General features: G+C 41.5%; 2 protein-coding genes across 2 annotated transcripts in view; both read left to right on the forward strand.

Moving 5' to 3' along the window:
* Window positions 1-18309, forward strand: part of scube1 (signal peptide, CUB domain, EGF-like 1) — a 137889-nt gene that overhangs the window by 68466 nt on the left and 51114 nt on the right. Inside the window, exon 6 of the mRNA XM_083935270.1 lies at window positions 7087-7203. Coding sequence (XP_083791396.1) covers window positions 7087-7203 — 117 coding nt within the window. The remainder of the gene's footprint in view (window positions 1-7086; window positions 7204-18309) is intronic.
* mpped1 (metallophosphoesterase domain containing 1) overlaps window positions 1-18309 on the forward strand; it is a gene marked incomplete at both ends in the record, with an annotated part of 219862 nt that overhangs the window by 33420 nt on the left and 168133 nt on the right. The window lies entirely within an intron of this gene.

Raw genomic sequence — 18309 nt, forward strand, 5'->3', positions numbered from 1 at the left:
GTCTTATCCTTTGCACTTACTGCGTCTTTCATTTGTTTCACCTCTTCTACAACTTGCGTTAGTTTTGTCAGCTGTTCGGTGACTTTTGCAAGTTCCCCGCTCAGCTGTTAACTTTGACGGGTTCCCCAGACATTCGACTGAGCGACTGGCGTATTTCCTCCATGTCGCTGTCCAATTTAGGATCAGTTTTCCTCGGAGGCGCCATTAGATTCCCAGTGCAGTTCCAGATTCTAAAGATTCTTCTTATTTCCTCCCAGTGTCACCAAAAGGTGCACTTAGTGTATTTTGCGCTGGCTTTCAATTATCACGTCAAGATCTGTGAAGATTAGGCAAATTAAGAGGTAAAAATGTTGGACAGCTCACAAATGTCTCACATAGTTTCAATATCTGACAAATCAAATCTGTATATTATGGAAACACCCTCATGAAGTGTAATTCCGGTGCAAAATTATCCCATGGTCATTTTCGGCACTTACATACATCAAACAAGCCATCAAGACAGTTTTTTCATGTATGAACTATTAACGGAGAAATCCGTGAGAGTTGCTAACAGCCGGACGTGGCTAACACTGATTAGTTTGGGGCAGCACGGTGAAGGCATATAAACGTCTCTTTTAACCACTAATACTGCTCAAAATAACAGCAAACCTCTGCAGCAGCATGAGAAGAGTCCCTACACAGAAAACAAAGCACCAACAACGTAGTAAATGAACCCAGAGTTTATTAAAAGAGTGTTGAAAGACTTACCTACTGGCCCCTGTACCAGCTCCTCTCATAGTAAAGTCCATTCATGTGTGTGACCCCTTCCTGGCGCTGGAAGTATAGTATGAGATAAGGTTACTAAAAGAAAGGTTTAACAAACAGGATCCTGAGCCCTTAGCAATTGATGGTGAATTAACGAAATTCCCTTTTACCATTAGATTGTAGGCTTGTAACGTCAAATGTCTGTAAGTTATACTGGTATTTCCCCAGAGACAAATGTTCAATATTTTAGATATACTCAAACCTTAGTAAAATGAAATATGCAGGACAACCCAATGAAATGTATTACAAAAGTATATTTATTTGCTTCAATTCTAAGTTAATTTTCTTGTTGTTGTATTCAAATTGTGTGTCCTTATTTGGTTCACTTTCAAATTATCATGTGATAGTCAACATAAACCATTTCTTTCTGTTGCTTTACTGTTCTAAAACAATCATAGTCAACAAAATCCCCAGAAAATAATAAATGCAAACAAAAGTTTAGGGAAGAGATATTTACCCCTTGTTCTTGACTATTTAACTCTTATAATTAGGAATTAGTTCCCTTTTTAGCTTAACCAATATTCTTTACTGGGCCACACTTCCACATGAAATACGAGACACAATTACATTTTAACACAGTCAACAGTCAATGAAATTACACCTTGTGGGTGGCTAACCGGTTAAACCTTTGGTTTTAAATGTTCAGAACATTACCAAGCGCTTGGGTTTTTACCGTTGGGGCCCACAAGTTGGTGCACATATGAAAAACTAATTCTTAGATCCTTCTATAACGTCGACACACTCTGTGTCCGATAGAGAAAACACCTTCGTTACTCACGCATCCACGGTAACGAAGAAGAAGCAGTGTGGTAGAGTCGGTGCGCTGAGTAGATGGGGGAACAGCTTCAGTCGAGGTTTCAACAGGCAAGCGTCTGCATAGCAACACGGGTCTGGCGGGTTAGTGTAAGCGGCTAACTAGCACAGTCCTCCAGCGAAGTCCTTGTCTTTCCCGGGTCCTTGATGAAAAGCTGCGGCATGTGTTTACAGCAGGCTGTCCCGCACGACATTGCTAACTTAAACCTCCATGTTTTACAATTCACACTTAACGCTTTTTTCAAAGCTAGTGAAAACAACTAACGCAGTTAACCTGGCCGCACTTCACTCAAAACGGAAAAAACAAGTCCCAAACTGCCAGTTACACAGGACAGTTAACTGCGAAATGATATTTGTGCAAATACTTTAACAGTATTTAAGTCTACAAGCATCATTCACCTCGGTATTAATTTTAGTTTTTCTGCTTCGCTTGCTGCACGTTTCTCTCAGACTCCAGTATCACTCAATCTCCCGCAAAAAGCAAAAAACAAGAGAAGAGGGAAACAGAGGATTCTGGGAAATGAAGTCCTACTCTACTCTGTCTTCTATGATCAATATAGAAAGAGAATCTGCATATTCCTACCACCACTAAGATGATAGAAACACAGTTAAATAACATGGAATGTTCTTGCACATTTTTAAGAGAACCCCACATGTGGATTACCAAAGTCAATCCCAAAGGAAGTAGCCCATTGGTGCTTTGTTTTCTGTGAAGTGACTCTTCTCATGCTTCTTCAGAGGTTTGCTGTTATTTAGAGCAGTATAAGTGGTTAAAAAAGATGTTTTAATGCCTTCACCGTACTGCCCCGAGCTAATCAGTGTTAGCCATGTCCGGCTGTTAACGACTCTACCAGATTTCTCCATTGATAGTTGTTACATGAAAAAAATGTCTCGATGGCTTATTTGATGTATGTAAGTGCCTAAAAAGACCATGGGATGATTTTGCACTGGAATTATAGTTTAAGACACTGTTAAAAATGAATATTTAGCAGTATATTTTAGAGCGAAGGTTTTTTCGAAACAGCTCAGAGAAAGGTCCTGCAGTGAAACCTTCTCGTTATCTCCCCTTTCTCACATTTTCCACTTTCCACCCTCTCTGTATCTTTCCTTAACGAGCGCATGCTCTTTCCCACTGTTCTACATCTTTTCTCATCCCCTGTGTTGTTCACAGCCTTTCAAATTGTTTTGTTTTCTTAAGAAATTATTTCCTTCACTCTTTCCCTCTCCCTTTTCCACTTTAGGGCCCATACATATGCCGGATTTTATGCTTCCTCAAATCCATTGTCAGTGTAGAAGTGCGAGAGGCTGTCACGCTGTGCAGACATTCCCAAGCATTTCTTTTTCAGGGCACAACAGCTCAACAAGTTCAACTTTTTGAAGGCAGCAGCACATACCGTATTTGCTGTGATAAGGATCAACCGATCTGAGCAGGTGTCTGCAGCTGTGTTTGGAGTGGTGTGGAGACAGCTGGTCCAGTCTTTGACAGAAGCAGATATTGCCCTTTGTAGTATCATACATATTGATGAATGGTTATTCTACCTCTGACCAAAGAGCCTCACGTTTTCCAGGATGTAAAAGATGCAGCAGATGTCCCGGCCCTTAGGCCCCTCTTGAAGTTTACCAAGAAGTCAGATACCAGGCGTCTGTTTTTTCAACCCACTAACTTTTATTGAGCTGGCTAGTTAGCTAGCTAGCTCTCTAAATTAACCATGTTTTAATGCTACACTGGTTACAGAAAATGAGCCCAATATTGCTGTCAGTCATCCGGCAATATGTGTTTTCCTACTCTGTTAAGAGTGTGAATAAAGAATTGTTACATTTTAAAGGGAGACAATGCAATTGAATATCAAAATGAAACATGTCCAGTTGATTATATGGTAGAAGAATGTATTATAAAATAGAAAGGTCTACAAGAAGGAGTTAGCAGAGAAGTCTCACAGCCATCAAGGGGAATTTATTGAATCAAGGCTAACACAAATTCCAAGATTCCAAATCCTAAATTCCTAAATTCCAAGTGTCTCTTAACAGAGCTTCCCCTCTTATACTGAGGTTTGTGTGCTGACAACGTTTACACGCCCCATCAGGTCTTTCCAATACACACTCATACATTTACCATCAGTAGGGTCTACTTTGTGTCCAGACGTCATCATGCCCAAATATAGTTCTATTATTCTCTAAACAGAATGTGTGCTTATCAGGCCTTTGTCCCAAGTACACTGTGAACTTGTCCTGTTATTCACTTTCTCAATCATGTTTTCTTCCACATATCCCTCCTGTGAACCTCATTAAAGTATTATCGTTAGAAATCAATTCGCCATCCGCGGCTCATGCAGGTGAAAAAACTGCGCTGGGCGCAAGCAACGGCTGCATTGATTTCTTCACGTTAATCTTTTAGCATGTGATAAAAATGAACCAGTGATAAAACATTTGTAAATAAAAATATATAAACTGTAAAACTGTAAATTATAAATGCAATCATGATATAATGTTATTACCTGTAAAACTATCAACTGAATTACAAATGTAGTGTAAGCCTGAGCAACTGTAGATTGGCGCTTGCTTGCGTTGTGCAGTTGTGTTAAATCAAAACATGAAATCAAAGTGTTTATGTGTTAATATCTGAAAATTAATCTTAACCTAACTGAGTTTACATGTGTTAATATCTGAAAATGAATCTTAACCTAACTAAGTATAATGAATGAAAATGAATCTTAACCTAACTAAGTATAATGAATGAAAATGAATCTTAACCTAACTGAATATAGTTGTTGTTAAATCATGTTTTGATTAGAATAAACAATGAATGAAAATGAATCTTAATCTAACTGAATATAATGAATGAAAACACTACTTTCTTCTTTCCTGACTCTCAACTATGCAGATCATCTGCTGTGATCTGGTGATTATAACCATCTAATCTCTGAGTGTTTACATCAACCATACCATATCCCTCCTGAAGTCACTATTCGTGATTTACCTTGATTGTCTTATTACCATAAAACCTGTAACTATTCTCTGGTGTATGATTATGATGTAACCTTTATAATGCGACTTACACTCTAATATTGGATAGCATAAACATCTGAAATTCATGAACATTCTTGTACAGTCTTAAACAATAATGGAATAATATTTGGGTGCATCATCAGTCCTTGAAGTCGCCAACTCCGCCAATACCAAGATTCAGTGGTGTGATATTTCAGCGTGAGAGGATGTCTCATGGCACAGTCCTGATGAGCCCTCTCTCAGTTAGTTTGTGTCCATTTTACCATCCTCCTTACTGCTCTAAAAGACAAAAAGAAAGAATCAGAAACCATGTAGATATCCCATTGTTCATTTGCCCTGGGTAGTGGTTCAGTTAACCAACTCCAGTTGAACCATTTGTAGTTTTGTATCACGTCGGGGTCACCAATTTATGGTAGAACAATGTATTATAAAAAAGAAAGGTCTACAAGAAAAGAAGGAGTCAGCAGAGAAGTCTCACAGCCATCAAGGGGAATTTATTGAATTAAGGCTAACATAAATTCCAAGATCCAAAATTCTAAATTCCTAAATTCCAAGTGTCTCTTAACAGAGCTTTCCCTCTTATACTGAGGTTCGTGTGCTGACAGTGTTTACACGCCCCATCAGGTCTTTCCAATACACACTCATACATTTACCATCAGTAGGGTCTACTTTGTGTCCAGACGTCATCATGCCCAAATATAGTTCTATTATTCTCTAAACAGAATGTGTGCTTATCAGGCCTATGTCCCAAGTACCCTGTGACCTTGTCCTGTTATTCACTTTCTCAATCATGTTTTCTTCCACAATTACTGATATTAAGACAAATACTTTTTTTACTATAAGTTTTCTGATATTCAAACAAGGCATTATCTTAGAAAATATGCCTTAGCAAAAATGATAAATGTAAACAGTGGATAAAGCCAGGTTCAGCATTCTTGTTACATTTCGTGGACATATAAGAGTCAAGGTTTTTACAAAGGGGATTTTGGATAACTCTTTTTATGAATGATATATGAACAAATTCCTCTATAAAATCCTTGAGAATACATTTACAAATATGTAAGCACTACTGAAAAACCCATTTTGAGATAATTGCCTTTAAAGATATGGATTGTAAAATTCTGACATTTTGCAAGCCACTACAGGTGAATAGTATAAACATGTAGATATACTAGTAGATATCACCATGGAACATTCCCAGTTGATTACTTACATTAAGACAGTTGTTTTTTATGTCACAAGTTTCAAGAGAAATCTACTGATGCAAACTGAAATAAAATAAAAAATATGTGTTTTGGATGTTTTCATTCCACCAGTCTGAAAGAAGACATGTTAAGGTAGCTAAGAGACTAGTTTGCCTGAAGGAGCGCCCGGGGTCAGAGCAGACTGGTGGCCAGGCGCTGGTTGAATTTGAGTTCCTACAGCCGGTAAATGATGGTTTGCCTCCGGGTGCGGCTGTCTACTTTTTTCTCAGCGAAGTAGTCTCCTAGAGGTTGGAACCACTAGCTGGTTGGGCTCAATTTCTGTCACCAGCATAGCATAAGAAGATGGTGTAATTATCAAGCTAACTGGGATTTCTGTTATGATCCATAGCTATGATCAAGGAGTTGATGACAGACAGCGTTAGCACGCTAGCTAATGTCAGCGCTACTTAAAAACTTTACCTCCAGGCACCAATTGCGATCCCAAATGTAATTATTATTTAGCATTACTGTACTTGAAAAGTTAAAAAAACAAAAACAATGTATTGCTGAAATCAGGGTTTTGTTAGACGATTGCTAGTTAATGGCTTATAGATGATTATAAGCCTTTAACTGGCCAAATTTAAAAAATGATTGACAGTTGCCCCACCATCTCAAAGTCTCCGGTCTGCACAGATTCTATTCTCTATTTTAAAGAGCTGATTTTTACGCACAGAGTGGTTTTCTACTTTTTCCCATCTTATTTTTTTTTCTTTGTCCCTCTTACCATCTTCATACCTACTTCTCCTCCTTTCTCATACATCTCTCTCCATATGATTCTCCCCATCTCCTCTTTCCCTCTTCCTCATCCATTTTCTACCATAGCTCTCTCCCTTTCTTTGACTTCATCTCTCTCCCTCTTTTTCTTGCTTAGTCCTCTTGTTTTCTTCTCTTGTCTCCTTTTTCTGATACTCCTATTTTATCTCTTACCCTCTCAATTCAACACTCTCATCCTCTCTCTCTCCTTTACTCTCTGTCTCTCTCTTTCTATCATTGAATCATTCTCTACTTATCCCTCTCTTTCTGTCTCTCTCTTCAACCTGTAATGTTCAGCTATATATTCAGCCTGGCATCATTTTGCGTCTTTATCACAGCACAGTATAAATATCCTGCTACTCTAGCTCAATAAGGAATTAGTGGACATTTGAAATGTCATGAGCCTTGTATTATACATCATTTACAAGCCAGAGGTAAGACTTGAATGTGTGTGTGTTGTTTTCAGTGACGTGTAACTATGGAAACGGCGGTTGCCAGCACACATGTGACGACACAGACACAGGGCCAGTGTGTGGGTGCCACCAGAAGTACGCCCTGCACTCAGACAGCAAGACCTGCATTGGTGAGTGACAACTAAGATGGCTTCCCGGCTCATGCACACACACACACACACACACACACGCACACACACACCCTGAAGCCCTCACAGCTGTTTGACTGTAACATCTGTTGTACGATAGAAGGCCCAGAACAGGGTCAGTGTAGCACAGCTGACAGAAGAAGGACAGTAAGGAAAAGAGGAAGTGTGTTGGGGAGGTTTGGGGTTGGAGGTGGATAGATCATCTCGGAGCTCCCCAACTTTTATTCTCCCCTTCCCTCGACACTCTGAGCACAGAAAAGACAGGAAAACAACACTAAATTTGTTGTGTATATTTTTTACAATCAATATATAATGTTTTAAAGATTGTTGATGTTTTGATGAGTACTTTCCTTGTATGTTGTGGGAAATAGGCCTTGGTGAACTCTAGACGTGACCAGCTTTTCGATGAAGGATGTCTTACGGTATTGCTCAATAAAAAGAGCTTGTATATCGCCGTACTTTACAACCACATTTTCCTGAATTTGGCTGATTTTAAATTCATGAGTGGCAGTGGGAAGTATCCCTGTAACATCATTGTCAGTCCACACAAAGAAGCCACAAAAATGGCCTTTATGTGGACAGAGATATTTTTTATCAGTGGTGTGGACGGGATTTTTTTTTTTAACCTGGGGCAGTAAAAGTTTGGTTTTAAAAATAGTTGTGTTCGTGTGGACTAGGCCTCATATTCATCTTGCTATTTTTCTAATCAGTAGAGGATGGACAAGGCAGGTAAAAGGAGTTGTTCCTAACTCCATTTTCTCCACCTCCATCCTGCAGATATTTATGTAAGAAATAGTGTGTAGAGCCTGAAATTAAATTGCATTACCACTTCTCTGCTCTTAGCCAGTTTACTGCAGCATGTTCCAGTAACGTATGTATGGAGCCCAGGCAGGCATTAAGGTATTGGTCAATTGTGCACACAAATTTGCAATTGGTACTATCAAATGAATAATTACTGTGCAGAAACCATCATTTAAGTTTTATTAATGAAAATAATGCCCTTTCATTACTTACATGTATTCCCTAAAATGATAGCATTCAGTTATATAGAAGTAGGAACTGAAGGAACAGAGTGAGGTGACCACTCATGACTGAATTTTATGATAAATAGGATTTAACAGCTATGATGGATTCCTCTGTCCTCCCCCCTGGACACTCTTTCTCATAAAGTTTATTTTGCTGGCCAACTTTGACTGACAGTTGCACACATATTCATATCTAATGCAGCAAAATACCATAAAATGGGCAGTTCGTACACAATCTAAATGGGACACTTGGGTTGAATACAGTTCTATGTTGATTCTGTATTATATTATGTGGATATATTTCACTTTGTGGCTGTTAAACACAATGTGGTGTTTCTGTTCTTTCACTTTGTGTTGGAATTATTAATTTGAAGGTATACATTTAGAATCATGGGCCTACATTCAGTGCGTTAACATGCAGTTTAAAAACCCAATTATATTCAGGTTAAGGGCATACTCCCGTTTACCATGTAAACACCGTACAATCAGAGTTCTCATACCCCAGTTAACAGACCTTGATAACTCCTTCAGTACCCCGATTATTCGTGCATGTAAACAGTGTTCTCAGGTTAGGCTGGGGGTTATAACTCACCCCTCCCCACTCTGTGGCGTTGGCTTTTGAAACAACCTGAAGCAACGGCGCCGAAAACAACGTGAAAACAACAATAATAGAGCGTTACCTTTAAACCGAGGGAGGACTTCGTAACGGCAAGTAACATTACTACCGAGAAGACCTGTTTCTGTCGTAATTCTTGTGTCCTTCGTGATTTTGACAAAGGTGAACTGGAAAAAAAAGCTGTATTCCGACCAGCTGTATGTTGGCGGAGCGCTACCTACTGTATAGGTGGAAGAGTTACTCCATCATGTTCCCATTCAACCCTCTCTCATGTATACGAGGGGAACTTTAATAGTCAGATTATTCCCTTAACTGGGGTAAGACCATTTTCGGGTTACTGATGTGCATGGAAACGCACTGAGTGTAACACTCTTACAGCAGTAGGCATACATAAAGCAGTTAATTTGAACTCTGAGGTAACAGCTGTTCTTCAGTTTGATTCGTTTGGATAGATGAGAGCAAAGGCCTTTGGTCCTCCCCCAAAAAAGTTGGAAAGGAAGGTCTGTACCCTTTTCTAAAAGAACTGCCCTGTGGTTTGTCAGGAGTAAGGACACGGCAGCCAATCAATTACAGAAAACTTCCCCAAAATGCAGGATTTATCTAATATAGTGGAGGTTGACATGTGATAGCCAGCATTTCAAACTTGGAAAGTTTAGCAAGACGACATGAACCATGACCAAACCACAGTCTGGACTAAAGTCTTATTTGGCCGTTTCTCTGGGTATTTACAATTAATACACCAGAAAAGGTGTTCACAGCATTTCATTCTAGGCAGAAATCCCTGGAGCAGTTTAGAGCTTGGAATCAGAATTTGTTTTGACTTCCCCTGCTGCCAGGATCTAACCTGGCAGGATTACAGGTCACCAATTAGTGAGCTGCTTGGGAGTCCATGTGACTCCTCTTTACAAGTTGTGGTTCATTTGTAATTGGGCAGCGTAAACCTTAATGAACCAAATAAAACAAAAATCAAGTAAACTTTTCCATGTGGTTGAAACCAAAGAAAACAAAGTAAGTGTGATTTAACACCTTGTTACATGTCAGATGCTGAGATTAAAACCACCTGCAAAAGTAGAAGACACATTAAGTTTTCTCATTCCTGACTGTGGAGTGAGAAACATCCCAGAATGATACCAAAGCTGCTGATAACACACACATGGATTATCTGATATCATTTTGATGTGCTGTCCTTTCTGCTGTGTCTGTACACTGGAAATCTCTCTCTCTCTCTCTCTCTCTCTCTCTCTCTCTCTCTCTCTCTCTCTCTCTCTCTCTCTCTCTCTCTCTCTCTCTCTCTCTCTCTCTCTCTTTCTCTCTCTCTCTCTCTCTCTCTCTCTCTCCTCTCTCTCTCTCTCTCTCTATCTATCTCTCTCTCTCACCCTCAACTCTCAAACTGATTATCCAAGCTGCCATTCAGCGGCACTAGGTTTTAACTGCCAATAACCCCTTTTTTTCTCCAGCTGCTTTGAAGAAGTGGAACGCATCATCAAGAAAAAAAGGCTGCAAAGATGAAGAGAGAGAGAGAGAGAGAGAGAGAGAGAGAGAGAGAGAGAGAGAGAGGGAACCCTCCTCTCCCTCCTCTCCCACCTCTTCCTCCTCTCCCTCCTTTCCCAATGTCTCGTGTCTTTTCACTCTCTCTTTGTCTCTCTTCATACTTTGACACGAGAATGGACCTCTGTGTCTCTGGTCTTGGTGTCCGAACCGCTCTCTGGACCTACCTTTAACCTCCCCACCCCACCCTCCCTTTTACCCTCTCTATGTAGCACTGTCCCTCTGCTCCTCTTTTTCTCCTCCCTCCTCCTGTTGCTGCTTTCTGGTGATAGTACCTGATTGCCTGTCTTGTCTGAGCATCCATGTGAAAACCAAATCGAGTAAAATTAAAAGGATTAATCCTTGACGCACAAGAGGAAAGAGTGACTCGGGGTTGGTTGTGGGGGGTCTGGGTTGGGGTTTGGGTGGTCAGCTAGCCACGTATTAGTCTCTATGGATAAAAACAGACATCTCAATTGCAGCCTGATCTTAGGGAAAGCTCCCACGAAAGCAAACCTAACCTACTCCTCCACCTCTCTCTTTACCTCCTCATCCTCCACCTTCTCCACGAGTACCAAACAAAAAGCAAGCGGCTCTTCCAAAACCAAAAACCTTGCCAGCAACAATAGGACCTCCATGCCTCATCCCCATCCATCAGCCCCTTTCTTACTCCGTACAACTTAATAGAGAGGCAGGCACTTGCACCGCTCACCCTTCTTTCTACTGCATGTGTCCACTCACACGTGCCACACCGTCGTATTGTCTGCCACCGCCTCTTTGACTAATCATCCCGTTCGCCTGTCTGTCTGTTTGTCTGCTCGTCCAGCTGCATGGGAGAGCCTGTACTGCATTTGTATGGGTTCCCTTTTTTTTCTATGTTCTTTTTTTTTTCATTCATTTTTCCATTTTGGAATTAAAGTACATTTTTGTTGTTGTTGTTGTTTTTAGTGAACCTGGTCCTTCTGTTTCCTTCCAGTGCATTGGTTTTTACAATTTTCCTCCTAGCTGTAGTAGCATAGAGGGGTTTAACTCTTCCCCCATCCTCGTCCCGCGTAGGTCTGGCTCTCTATAACACTCCCCTCTCTGTCGCCTCTGACCACTGCTTAGCCCGTAGACTCTGTAGGAGCGAGTGGCATGGACTCTTCTCTTACCGCCCCCTTCTCAACCTGTCCTAAACATCCACCCCGCCCACACATACGCACATTTTTATCTCCCTCTCTGACAGATTTTTTCACACACTCAAGATGCAGATGCTTAAAAGCATGCAGACTGGTATGCACAAGCTTTCAATTCAACAATCACACACACATTCACACAGCCTTATTTCACCCGTTAGCTGAGCACCAGAAAGCCTCCATTCATCCCTGAGTGTACTTCAGAGAGTCCTCTACTTTGTCCATCAAGCGCCTGAGAGGAGAGAGAGAAAACAGTAGTGGGCCAAGGCTGGGGAATGGAAGGGACATTAATTACCGCCATACCCCCCCGCCCCAACCACCCATAGGACTGTGTGTATACATCAAAGCCCAGTCCTATAGCGGCAAGTGGCGTCCATTCACAGAGAGATGCTCATTCAGGCCCTAATGACTCAAACCCAAAGAAAGGCTGCCACCTAACCCCCCCACCCCCCTCCCTGCCATCATCAAACCCACCATCCCCAACGACGCACCACATGCATGCCATCTTAACTATGATCTTACCCCCTTCTACAACCATGACCACCTTTCTCCTCTCCCCCCTCAGCCCCCCACCACCTCCGCTGCCCAGCTTTGGGAACGTGGTTTTTGCAGTGTTGACTGTTAAAGCCCGTTGTGATGTGTTCCATAGACAAACAGGCAACCAGCGCTGCCCCCAGACTACCCCCTACTGCTTTTTTATTTCTCTGCATGCCCTCCCTACACCTCCCCTTCAAACCCCATTTCTCAGTATGTGCACCTTTCTTTCCTTCATATATCTCTCCCACTGTGGGCCATGATGGGACTGATTTTGTCTTTTCTCATCCTTTTCTCCTCTTCTTGTCGTCATCATCACCCCCTTTTTCTTAGCTCCCATCTCTGTTCCCACATTGAAGGCAACTTGTCTTGGAAATGTTGGACACGACTCTCCCTCTGTCTCTCTTTCTCGTCTTCTTCCTCCATCGTAACGCAATGGAGTCATTGCTGACAAAGTGTGGCCTTTTGATATGGAAGAAAGAAACTCCATCGGCTACAACAGCCACGTCAACATTAGAATTCAAATCCCCCTTAATGTTCACCCTAACCCCATTCCATCCACAAAACCCCACACCTCTAACCATCTTTTTTGGTTGATTTTTTTTACATATGAAAGCCCTGAAGCTCCTCCCCTCCCTTCCTACATACTTACCTACCTACCTACCGCTTCATTTTGAAAGCTACACACGGATACTGATCATTTCATTTATTTTGTTTTGTTCTTTTGTTTGCTCTGGGGGATTTATCATTTGTTCTGGGATTAACACTCTAACAGGGTTTTTGGCGCTTCTTCATCGCTTCTTGCTTCTTGGCTTTGGTGTTTTTGCTCAAACGCCAAGAGGGGCTGAAGGTCTGGTCATTTGGGCTTCTCATTAACCTGCTGCTCACTGTTTGTCCCCTTGTCACTTGTGTTTTAGAGAAAGATGAGGCTGCAATTGAGAGCTCTGAGTTCAATGCCACGTCAGTAGCTGATGTGGACAAGCGGGTGAAACGGCGGCTACTTATGGGTAACTCTTTTCTTCCTCTTTCTATGTGTTGCCATGGCGCTTGTGCTTGTATCCCCGACTCCACTCCTCTCCGTTCCTCCTCGTCCTTCTCTCTATCTGTCTTTTTTTTTGTTAACCTTTATTGTTGTTAACCTTTGATGCCAACTGTGTCTTCCGCAGTCAGTTTTGTTGTAACTGAATCTAACATGATGAAAACTGAGTGAAAGAGGTCACTGTTTCCTTTAGAGTGGTCCTCCTCCTACATCTACCTACCAAATTTCTGGATGGCTCTGAGGTTTTCTAAATAACTAACATTTATTTTCCCAGTTGTACCTTACCCCAAATGTTTTGTGCTTCAATCCCCTCATTTTTGATTACCTTACCACCAAAGCAAAACCCCTTTAACGGTTACGGACCCAACTTTCCATGATTTCAGAACTACTCCATGAAAGTGTTGCACTGTACCTTATAGAATATGCTCAAAACCCCAGTCCTCAAAAGGGGCAGTAAAGGCGAGGAAACACCAGTCCCTTGACATCCTCACATATCTCAGTCCTCTCTACTTAATGAATCAATGTCATGAAGCCTTGGACCACATTTAAAAGCCCAGACACGCCACACTGACATCAAAGAACTAGCAGCGATGGAGGCTGACTGTTGCATCACCTGACGTTACCTGTGTCTCAGCCTTCAACGGTTGCACTTGAAAAACAGCAAAGACTTCAGCCAACGTCCAACTAACATGTATGTTCTTCACCTGCTTGAGAGGAAATAGCTCTCCATAACAGCAGGCAGCATTAGTCTGTATTCGTCATTCTAAAAGGGAGGCCGAAAGCATGAAAGGATGGCTCAAGCTGCTTGGTGGCCAGATGCACATTAACAATACAACCCATTGTTGAAAAGAACAAATTATATTTACTGTGCGCTAGCAACAAATAACACAAACAATTTTCGTACAGTTGCTGTTGAAAGTTTCATTCCGGCGCAAAATCAAACCCTGCTTTGGCCCTTACATACAAATAAGCCATCGAGAAAGTTTTTGCATGTATAAATTATTAACGGAGAAATTTGGTAGAGCCGCTAACAGTCGCTAACAGCCAGACATGGCTAACACTGATTAGCTCGGGACATTACGGTGAAGGCATTAAAACTTCTTTTTAAACTAATACTGCTCACCATACCTCTGCAGTAGCATGAGGAGAGCCCCTCACAGAAATCAAAGCACCAATGGGCTCCTTCCTTTTGGATTGAATGGACTTGACTATGAGAGGAGCTGGTACAGGGGCCATTAGGTAAGTCTTTAAAACACTCTTTAAATAAACTCTGGTTTCACTAACTACGTTGTTGGTGTTTCCTTTAATGTGTAAAGACTCTTATCATGCTACTGCAGAGGTTTGGTGTCATTTTGAGCAGTGCTAGTGGTTAAAATGAGTGTTTAGGCTGGCTGTAAGCGACTGTTAGCGGCTCCCACAGATTTCTCCATTAATAGTTCATACACGAAAAAAAACTGTCTCGATGGCTTATTTGATGTGTGTAAGTGCCGAAATAGACCATGGGATGATTTTGCACCGGAATTACACTTTACGAGTTGGATGGTTGAACAGAAAATCTCACCTGATACCTCTTTTGGATCTAATAGCCTCTTGATGCGACTTGTTTTTTTTGCTTTCCTCACTTCCGTATCTCTGCTTTGCACTGAGTCGGTTAAGCTGAACTGCCAATCAGAGTGATTTCACTCACAGACAGGCTCAACTGCTGATTCAACATGCGCAATTGGCAGAAAAGCTGCCAACAAGGGGCAACTGTGCCAACAGTACAGGACACACAACACAACCCGCTATTGGCCGACCATCGGCCTGGTGTGTCAGAGCCTTTAGGAAACACTGGTTCAACCAGGTTTAGTCTTTTGGTGTTCTGTTCCACCTTATCAAGAACTTCTACTGAAACAGATGATTAGGTCATGACTCTGAGGGATTTTATCCCCTTCTTGATTTCAGATCTTCAACTGATCTTTCCAAATATTCCATATATGAATATTTTTCCTACGATTTGTTCAATCAGACTTACCCAAATCAAATGAGTGTTTTAATCAAAGTTATGCTTTTTCTGAAGCATTCCCGTCATCCTCTACTGTTTTGAATTTAACCTTCCTTTTATTTTTTTAACACAGAGGTACGTCGGAATGCCCTCCCGATGTCCAGTACTCCAAACCGATCTGCTGTACCGTCTTAAGTCTATCCGTTCAATATTTATACATGTTTCATTTCAGCAGGTTCTGACCAATGAGGCCTAAAGGAAGAGTGGATGATTTGTTCATCCCTATTCTACCTCTCTGTTCTTCTTTCTCCTCCCTTTAAACTGAATATTTGATTCCTGCTCACTCCTCACTAAACCCTGCTTCACCTACTGTTGTACCAGCATGTCCCGAAGGCGCCACATTTGTAACCTGTGGTGTTCCAGGGCTTTCCTACTGCATGTCATGTCCTCACTGGGATTACATTTACTAATCCCTGTATAGAGGTTATTAATTTCAAATCAACCCCTTCACAATAACATCAGCCACAACAGCACCTCTGGCTAACGATGCATTGTGTTAAAGACATCGCAGACTTAAACCTGACCAAACACTTAAAAGGCTCTGGGCCTGTGAATGTTCTCATTTGTCCAGGTTACGTTATCCCCAAAGCAATTTCAGTCAAAAGCAACTAGACTTGGTTATTTGTCTAGGAAGATGTTTCACCTCTCATCCAAGAGGCTTCATCAGTTCATGTACACATCTGACCAGGGGCCTGTTTCACAAAGCAGGTTTAGTGAAAACTCTGAGTCTGTTAACCCTGAAATGAGGGAAACTCTGAGTTTTCCGTTTCACAAAGGGAGGTAACTCAAACCAGAGACAGAGGGGTAACTCTAGCCTGTTTCACAAAGAGAGGTAACTTAAACTCTCGGTCAGTTACCATGGTAACATGCTCTCTGAAACTAACCTGGTCGGGACCAGGTTTTTCTCAGAAAACCTTGAGTTTCTCTCTGTCTCCGCCCTCTTTCAGCCACACACGGTGTTTGATTTCCTCATTCATTCAGTCAGCGGGCGAGTTTTGGCGAAGTATAGTTCTGCTATAGTTCCGTCTGTTTTTTCAGAAAATCACTGCAAACATCAGTCATTAGAAGTTATATTAGGTGGCGACTATTTCACTACCATGGCGTGTCCTTCTGATAACAATCCCGTGGATGAAGCTGCAGCATTACTGCGCAGATGATTATATATTCGTCGGGAGATGATTATCAGACTATTGATTATAGATGTTCTTGCATTTCCAGGCAATTCTCTGTTTGAGCGGTACCGTTTCATGTCACAGCAGATATTCTGTGTTGCGCTGCGTTTTTTTGCAAACGGGAGTTTTTGTATACAACGTATAAAAGTCATTCAGTAGGCCTACATTAGAAGTTATATTAGGTGGTGAATATTTACACTACCATGGCATGTTCTTTTGATAACGATCCCGTGAATGAAGGTGACGCATTTCGCAAAGAGAATTAAATATTCGTCGGGAGATGATTATCAGACGTCCTTAATATGCTGCAGCCATAATTACAAAATGAATGAAATGGATCTTTTGAGCAAGTCGAATGTATTTGACTCAGCGTTTCTAAATATAATTCCACTTTTTCTTGCAATTCATAGGTTCAAAAGTGTGTGCTTTTAGTTGGGTTACCGGTATATTAACTACTCCTATATAGCCTTCTGATCCAGAATATCACCTATAATGCGAGGGGGCTGAATACGGCACAACACCGTTTCATGTCACAGTCCATCTCACCCCTCCTTACATTTCCAACATTAACAACCAGTAATGCTCTCATATCACAGCAGATATTGTGTGTTGCGCTGCGTTTTTTTTGCAAATGGGAGTTTTTTATACAACATTGATATGTTGTATAAAAAACAGCCACTTACGGTAATATTTACTTTACGATGTAAAACCTGCTCAAAATGAGGCGTCACCATGAGACTGTGCAGAGGTTTTACCTGTTTGAAAAATGTTTTTATGTTTCATCTTAAGCTGCGCTTCTCCCCCGTGGGAATGCACTTAAATGAAATAAATTAATAGGCTCCCACTCATGCAGTTCCCCCTGTGATATTACTGTGATTGCAACTGGACTACATTTAAACTTATGCACTGACCCGAGCCGCAATGTCCTCCAGCACCGTCTCCCTCTCTTTTGCTGCTGCAGCGGTGTAAACCTGCTCAAACTCTCCGTATGAGCGCATTAATGTTTCCATTTCCAGTTGTAGCGTAGCCCTTCGCTTCCCCGTTGCCATGGTGACTCGTCGAATCAGGGCTCCATTGATGCTGTCTTTTTTTACTTGTGGTGCACGCGCTTAACTCCAGGTCAAACTACTCTGAGTTGATCAACCTAACGCAAATCTGCTGTTCTGGAACCGAAAACTCAGAGTTTCCTATCTCAGAGTAGATCAACTCAGAGTTCCGGGTTAGACTCAGAGTTTTTTGAACCTGCTTTGTGAAACAGGCCCCAGTCCCAGCCAAGTCTCATCCAGATGCTTTTGACTGAAATTGCTTTGGGGTTAAAAGGCTCTGAGGACACAATGCCATCTAGATACCCATCATCCAGCTGGTTGCTCAACATCAAAGAGATGTGCACAGATAGAGACAAAGGAATAAAGTTTGCAACAAAAGGAAAAGTCATTCACTCGTCAGCCAAAACTCACTAAACACTAAACATACAGTAAGTTGGACTGGTGATAATTGTGAAACATACTGTATATGCAGCTTGGGTGAATCCAACAGGATTTATTGAGAGCTGCACTACACATCGTGAGCGGCTGTGGCTCAGCAGGTTGAGCAGGTTTGATCCCTGGATCACGTTGACTTTTGCCAAGACACTGAACCCTAACTACTTGCATGGTAAGCTGCTGCCGTTGGTCTGTGAGATTTGTAAAGCTCCTTGGATAAAAGTGCTATTGAAGTCCATGCAGTCTAAACCATATCTTTACAATGTACGTTCAAAGTCATTTATTTTAATAACTTTGACATTCATAATGCAGCTTTTGCAGCTGCTAATGCAGTCTGTTTGTTCAGTTCAAGGGCCCGTCCACACGGAGCCGCGTTTTCCTGTAACCGCGCAACTTTTGTATATGTTTTATCAGAGCCTAAAAATGGTATCTTTTGAAACCGGGTCTCAGTTAGGGAAGATTTGAAAACGCCCCC

This window comes from Echiichthys vipera, assembly GCF_963691815.1.
Source record: "Echiichthys vipera genome assembly, chromosome: 20".
NCBI classification, from domain to species: Eukaryota; Metazoa; Chordata; class Actinopteri; order Perciformes; family Trachinidae; genus Echiichthys; species Echiichthys vipera.